We start from the raw sequence: 7,379 nt of genomic DNA on the forward strand, positions 1-7,379 counted from the left end.
TAAGTATATTTTTTGGGGCTTTTCCCTTTATTAGTGAACGTAGATAGACAGGAAAGGGGGAAGAGAGATTGGGATGACACCCGGCTGCTGCAGGACTCAGCCTACATGGGGCAAACGCTCCTACTGGGTGAGCTAGAGGCCGCCCCACCAAGTGCTTTCTTCTGGGAAATTGTTGGGTCTTTGTAAATTATAGAGTGTGATCTAGACCTACTCTGTAAAGTGTCTTGAGATAACTCTTGGTATGATATGATACTATAAAAAAAATGAATTGAAATTGAATTGAATAATGTGTGAGCTTAAGAAAATATCAGCACATTGTGACACATTTGGTTCAGCCATAATCGAGTGGATGAGATGTCAAGCAAATTATGGAAACGTCTGCTTTCACCACTTCATGCGAAAATGTAATAGATGTCATTTCTGTCAAATGTCCTTTATGACTGAGTGTGCATACCTCCATGTTAGGGCTCCACAGTGCAATGTGTTCAGGTCTGTGTTGATTCCAGGAATCAGAAGGAGGGTAGCTGCCTCCTACTCCTCCAACACCACTATGGGCTGATGGCTGGAGGTGAACAAAAAGAGAGAGAGAGAGAGAGCGAGAGAGCGAGAGAGCGAGAGAGAGAGAGAAAGAGAAAGAGAGAGAGAGAGAATGAGAACATAAAAGATGGTTAATGATGGTAAGTTTTTATAGTTGTTTTGATAGCACAAGACCAATTTCTGAAGAATTATTAGGAGCATACGAACAATAACAAAATACATTAACTGGTCACTGTTTACCTTTACGTGGTATAAAATCTAACCATAACATAGTTTGTAGTTTGTTTGTGTCATTTTTCAGCTCCAACAATGTTGTTGGGGTGAGAAAAACAAAAAGAGAAAACTAAACAGCAACAACTCAATTAAAAGCAAAAGAAGTTAGAACATATTTGAAATACTAAGTAAAGGAAGACACATGAAGGTAACAACACTGTTAATTGACTGTTATCTCAAACTGCCCTAATCCAGACAGGGAAGGATTAGAACATGTAGCCGTACCTTTGTGAATGTTCTTTAGTTAAACAAACTAATGACAAACAGCAGAATTGAGGGCGAACAAACATTTCAAAAAGACTCATAGAAAGGTTTTTAGAATCACAACAGAACCGAAGTAACTAACCGATGACTAATCATGAAATAATCCCAATAACACTTAGTACTGTTTATAAAACAAGCCCTGATTTGGCAAAAAGCCTTAACGAATTATGGGAGTTCTTGTATGGCACTTTGGCTGCTCTCAATCTGGTGTGTAACAGATGCTACCAATATACTGTATATATACCAATATACAGATGTTATTCTTACATGTGATATGATCAAGTTTGACTTAAATAGCAGTTCAAATTATACACTCCTTTTAAGGACGAGAGAGAGCTGCTTATTGCCATAAGAGCTGGAGAGTCTTTGATTTGTGTGTGTGTGGCGTGTGGCTTTAGGACTACAGGAAATGCCTGCTGTCTGCTCGGTTTATGAGGAGAGGATTAACTGCACTGAAAGTCTCTCTCAGTTTCTCTGCCCTCACATTTCTCTTTCTGACTTTGACACATGCAGTGCACGCTTGCTGCCTTCCAACAAAGTCTGTCTTCTGAGTTAACTCAGACTCGATGAGGGCTTCACTGGGCCGGCCTTTATTGCGATGATAGTGCTCAACCCGGTCATTTCAGAGACAAATGGAATCCTAGTCCCTGACAAAATAAGTTTCCAATGTTGTAGGGTGAAAATGTAATGGTACGTTTTAAAGATTGGACAGCATTCCTACAAAGTTTTGATTTAATACTCCTTGCCCTTTTTCCAGAGCTTAACTTAGTCAATATTAAGTTTTATTGTGTGCTGAATTTCTACACTGCCCACTATCAATTATCTTTCCATCAAATAGTGGAGATGGCAGGGTCTGACAATAAAAAAACGTATTATTTTTAGCAATAATCTTGTTTAATTAATCTATTAACTTCTTAAAAAGGTTCTATTCATATTTTCCAGACCTCATCCGCATTTCACCATCATCAGTGGTGTTTTCCTTGATGACCTTTTCTGAATAGGTTAGAGTATGTGTTTGGTCCTAAAAGGTTCCTGTAAGACTTTAAAAGGGTCCTGAAATCTTCTCTGCTGATGTTGCCACCTAAAACATCTGGAAGTCAAAGTACTGCTTTGATTCCCAGCAGCCACAGTGAATGAGAAGGAAAAGGGGAGCACAGTATCCTCACGTGTGTGTGTGTGTGTGTGTGTGTGTGTGTACATGTGTACGTGTGTGCACGTGTGCTGTACCGGGAAGTGGTTGAGTTGGGGGCTGGAGAAGAAGCCTTCGCTGGAACGAGGACTTGGGTAACCTGGTCTACTGGGCTGCAGACAGAAAGAGAACAGTTTGTGATTATCAGCCATGCCAAACACATGTACTGAAAAACAAAAAAGAATCAGAGCGAAACAGTGAGGAGATAATTTAGCTGTACTTTAGGCGGCGCTTCATCAGACCCTCCTGAGTCCCAGGACACCGTGACTTGTCTCCTCATCTCCATTCGAAGTCTCTCCTCTTGTTGAAGTTTCTCTTCCTCCAGTATGGTGCTACAAAAGTTATACACAAAAGGACCCATCTTAATAAGTGCTCTTCTTCTTTATGTGAATAGGTGGACCAATAGAACAAAAAAATACAAGACAATGAATCTTTACAATATAGAAAATTAAATCCAAAGGAACATTCTTGTTCATTTGGAGAAATACTAGAAAAACTAAATTAATGTAATATCTGTTGATAAATGCAAAATCCCAAGCTAAAAAAGGCGCATTCATCAAACTAAAACAAAAAGCTTCATGTCTTAGTCATTGAGCATTTTTAATCCTTGCTTTTACTCTTTATCTTTACTAATAGAATTTAAAAAAGATTACTCATGGCAACATTAAAGAATAAGCATGCAACATGTAACATGTATTATGAGAATATCATGTATATAACATGTATATATTCAACATACAAGCACTTGTAATCACAAACTGACAAAAAACATTTTACTACCTGAGTTGTGTTTTGAGTTCAGTGAATCGCGGTCGCTTGCTTGGGTCATAAGACCAACATTTGGTCATCAAACTGTAGAGGGTGGGCGGGCACTGAGGAGGCATAGCCAATCGCTCGCCGTTCTCTATCCTGCCAATTACGTCATTGTTCTTCACACCCTGGAAAGGCTTGATGCCATACATCAAGATCTCCCACATACACACACCTACCGAGAGGAACAAACAGACGTAGGGATGTTTCCTTAGATGGCATAGAATGATGGTACTGTAGAAGGGCAATCACAACGTGGGAACCAGGGTACAAGCAGCCAAAAGAAATGGATAAAGAAAAGGGTCTTTTGAATGGCAAGTTGAGTTTTAAAGCCCTTCCAGTTGGTTCTCCATACAAGGTTAAAGTTATTTTAATGTATTATTGATGTGAATTGAGTTACCTATGGAGTAGTTGAGTCTCAAATACCAAAGATATCCCTTTTAAAGTACATTCAGAACGATTACATTTTTTCATTGATTGACAGCCCTAGTAATTATGTTTTCAAAATAACACAACACAAGCATACAGACATAAATTATCATAACTCACCAAACATCCAGACATCACTGGCAGAGGTGAATCTTCTGAAGTTGATAGATTCAGGAGCCATCCATTTGATAGGAAGTTTACCTTTAGAAGCTGAGACAAACAGAAACAGATATGTTTTTATGACTACATTACATTAGAAATTCATCATCGGGTTACTGGTAAATTTTGCAATAACTCAGAGGGCAATAGAGACTAGAAGAAGAGTTGGTTTTCAAAACATGCCAACGTGTGCAACGTGTCCAGATAAACTGCAGTATCCTGATGTAACCTGTTGGTGGTGCTAAAGCACTGGCAACTAGAAAAGTGTTACTGGACAACAAACTGGTCTCAGGTCAGCACTGCTCAGAAAACTTGAGGAATTAAAAACGGTTATGGACACATTGAAAACATCAGTGAACACTTTTCTGTGTCATAACATAATACAAAGCTGTGTGTGTGTGTGTCATTACCTTTATAGTAAGAGCTGTCCTCCATGTATCGTGACAGACCAAAGTCTCCAAGCATCACACAGTCGACTGAAGAGACCAACACATTGCGTGCTGCTATGTCCCTGTAAGTCAATATTAGCAGGCATTAGGTCTGACTCATGAATGTTATTTGTCATTTCTTGGATGCAAAATATCTATCAAGAAGTATGAGAATGTAGAGTGAAACCACAGCTTTGCCTGAAAACTACTTCATATTTACTAAAAACTGTATATGTCGTTTTGGTCAAATTATTTCAGTAAATAAAATGTATGCAGCATATAGTCCCCTCAAACTAAAAAACATTGTGTTGGTAAAAGGCAACAACATTTATTTTAAGATTACGTCAGAAATCAAAACTCATAACAATGTAAACCATGTACACGTAATCAATGTGAACCAAGTACACGTAATGATATGCCCACAGTTATTCCTTAGTTAATCTATCTAGCATGTAAGACCACACTGTTTTAGCAAACCATAATTCACTCCATTTCTACTGAGAGTGTTAAAGTGTGTGTGTGTGTGTGTGTGTGTGTGTGTGTGTGTGTGTGTGGTGTGTTGTGTGTGTGTGTGTGTGTGTGTACCTGTGCACAAAGCGTTTACTCTCCAGATATGCAAGCGCTGTGCTGAGCTGGTAGGCAAACAGAATGAGAGTGGCTAAATCCAAATTGTACTTCCTCACCTGAAGGAATGAACGTAACTGTAGACAGAGAAAGAAAGACGGACAAAATTATATATTTAGATTCTATATAAATGCATGTCACCATCTCACACTGATAAATGGCCTGTCAGCAAAACCTTAACTAGGCTTTTCCTAGGCAACAACAACAATTTACAATTTACACGTACAAAAATTTCCTTTCTATACTGACAAGATGTGACACATACTCTACTCTGTCCGTATGTGAGAACATTATCTTCAGACGTACCTCTCCAAGCGTACACAGCTCCATGATGATCCAAACTGGGTTTTCCGTGATCACTCCGATCAGCTTGACAATGTGAGGATGGTCAAACTGACGCATTGTCACTGCAAGAAAAGTGCAAACACCAAACACAAACACACACACACACACACACACACACACACACACACACACACACACACACATTAACACACTCAGTAGTAATGGGGTGAGTTGTGGTTTGCTAAAACAGTGTGGTCTTACATGCTTCTTGTAGGAACTTTTCTCTGACGCTGTCAGATGTACAGTTCTTACAGGTCTTAATGGCGACAGGTAGAGCTGCTTTGTCCTGCAAAACACATGTTAACACATGAATACAGTATCAGGCTGGCTGAAATCAGTAAGTACGTACGGGATGTAGATAGTATATCACAATGTAGAAAACATATGCACACAATATGATTAAATCAATGATTAATGTAATGAACAGACAAAACCCTTAACAACTGAGATCAATACTCTGTCTACAAATGACAATTTAAAAAATGAAATTATCAATTTGGAACTTTAAACTTTGTAACTCAATATGTTTGGTTTATAAATTAGCAGTAAGAAATCTAATCTTTATACTTGTTAGGGAGCTAACTTAAAAATATATTTATTATTATTTATTAGCTGGATGATAACTAATTACTAGACAGTGAAGGACATAAAAGTCACTTTAATTTTCTGTGACTGAAAAACTTGTATCCAATCACATTAAAACGTATTCTGTTTTTGCACCTTCAATTTGTCCTACATGTCTGATCATTTATTGGTGGGTAGACAAAAAGTGTGTGTGTGTGTGTGTGTGTGTGTGTGTGTGTGTGTGTGTGTGTGTGTGTGGTGTGTGTGTGTGTGTGTGTGTGTGTGTGTGTGTGTGTGTGTGTGTGTGTGTGTGTGTTTCCACATACCGGGCTGTTATAGACTCCTTGGTGTACATCTCCAAACTGGCCCTCTCCTATACAGCGGCCCAACTCTATCCTGTCCCTCTGGATCTCATAATCCCGTGCTGAGAGAGAGGAGGAAACAAGAAAACAGAAAAGAAGGGTAAAAAGTGAGATTTATACATTTACCTGTTTTTTTTATACTGGAGTCATGACAGTGACCCATCACAGATGACATGCTTAACTCAAACCACATGGATGGGGTTTACCAGGACAAGACCATTTGGATGGTATCAGGTCATTGTTGTTTTATCACAGAAAAGTAGATTAAGTTAGATTGAAAGGATTTCTAACTTTATTGGCAGTCAAATTATCATCCACGTTGGTGAACCCCACTCACTGGCAGTCAGATTAGACTAAAATAAACCATTAATCATCAACAAAAAAGACCCTTCAACCCAGGTTTGCACATTCACATTGTAGCCCCTCCCCATAACACCTCTAACTTGACAAACCTAGACATGCACACTACCACACAAAATTACAAACACACCAGCATACAGTAAACCCATTTAACAGGCAAAATGTAAGGTTCATAAAAATCTGTTTACATGCACGAGTCCCATTAGAACATCTGTTTATTCCTGCATACTGATACATCAAAATGGGGCTACAGGGATACATAAACAAGTTGTTCTAAATAAGATCACTAATGGAGATTAAAACCTGGAGTGCTCTGTGCATGTAAACATCAAGAGCCATTTCTAAAACACTCTGCAAAGCCGAGAAGAACACCCAGGCCTGGATCTTTTTAGTGATGTATTCAAAGGACTGAAATTAACTGATCTGAAGTGTATTCAATATAATATAATAGTATCCATGTCTGAAGTCAACTTTTTATATTCAGTGTGTATGTCCAAAAATCTTTTTAACAAAAAAAGTGTTGGCAACTGATATGCACATGCTTTGACATTTATGTGTTATCAATATTTCTGCCTTGTCATGAATCATTTCTAAAGAGGTGCATTAATGTCAGCTGCCAACCAACGCAGTAAAACTGCAATAAATAATAAGTTCAAGAGGTTTATGCACGCCACTGGACATTAGGAACTTATTCTGTTCAACTTTAAGTATCTGTTGGCACTAAACAAAGTTCAGCGATTTCACTAAAACAACACATGAACAACAGCATAACCAAAACACATGCCATGATAAGAAAGAAATTGAATACAATAATCCATACGGCACTGAATTTGCAGGAAATGAATAATAGCTTCAAACTGCAGTTGGGCGGTATCCAAATTTTGATACCGTCAAACCTCCTCCCTATTTTACGCGGCGTACGGTATTACTGTGAAATGATGACGTAAGGCTCAGACGGCATCACCAAACTGTTGGCTTGTGTCTACAGCGTTCAGAAACTGAATACCAAACACTAATACTGAAACACCTCTCCCT

General features: G+C 38.5%; 1 protein-coding gene across 15 annotated transcripts in view; it reads right to left on the reverse strand.

Annotated features, from left to right (window-relative positions):
- ptk2aa (protein tyrosine kinase 2aa) overlaps positions 1-7,379 on the reverse strand; it is a 62,795-nt gene that overhangs the window by 9,084 nt on the left and 46,332 nt on the right. For all 15 annotated transcript variants that reach the window (XM_032535457.1, XM_032535458.1, XM_032535452.1 and 12 more), the window contains 10 exons: positions 5,949-6,046; positions 5,260-5,344; positions 5,020-5,120; positions 4,675-4,790; positions 4,072-4,172; positions 3,623-3,712; positions 3,044-3,248; positions 2,484-2,595; positions 2,302-2,376; positions 455-562 (listed from right to left, as the gene is read on the reverse strand). In XM_032535457.1, coding sequence (XP_032391348.1) covers positions 455-562; positions 2,302-2,376; positions 2,484-2,595; positions 3,044-3,248; positions 3,623-3,712; positions 4,072-4,172; positions 4,675-4,790; positions 5,020-5,120; positions 5,260-5,344; positions 5,949-6,046 — 1,091 coding nt within the window. The remainder of the gene's footprint in view (positions 1-454; positions 563-2,301; positions 2,377-2,483; positions 2,596-3,043; positions 3,249-3,622; positions 3,713-4,071; positions 4,173-4,674; positions 4,791-5,019; positions 5,121-5,259; positions 5,345-5,948; positions 6,047-7,379) is intronic.

This window comes from Etheostoma spectabile, chromosome 14, assembly GCF_008692095.1.
Source record: "Etheostoma spectabile isolate EspeVRDwgs_2016 chromosome 14, UIUC_Espe_1.0, whole genome shotgun sequence".
In the NCBI taxonomy this organism is placed as follows: Eukaryota; Metazoa; Chordata; class Actinopteri; order Perciformes; family Percidae; genus Etheostoma; species Etheostoma spectabile.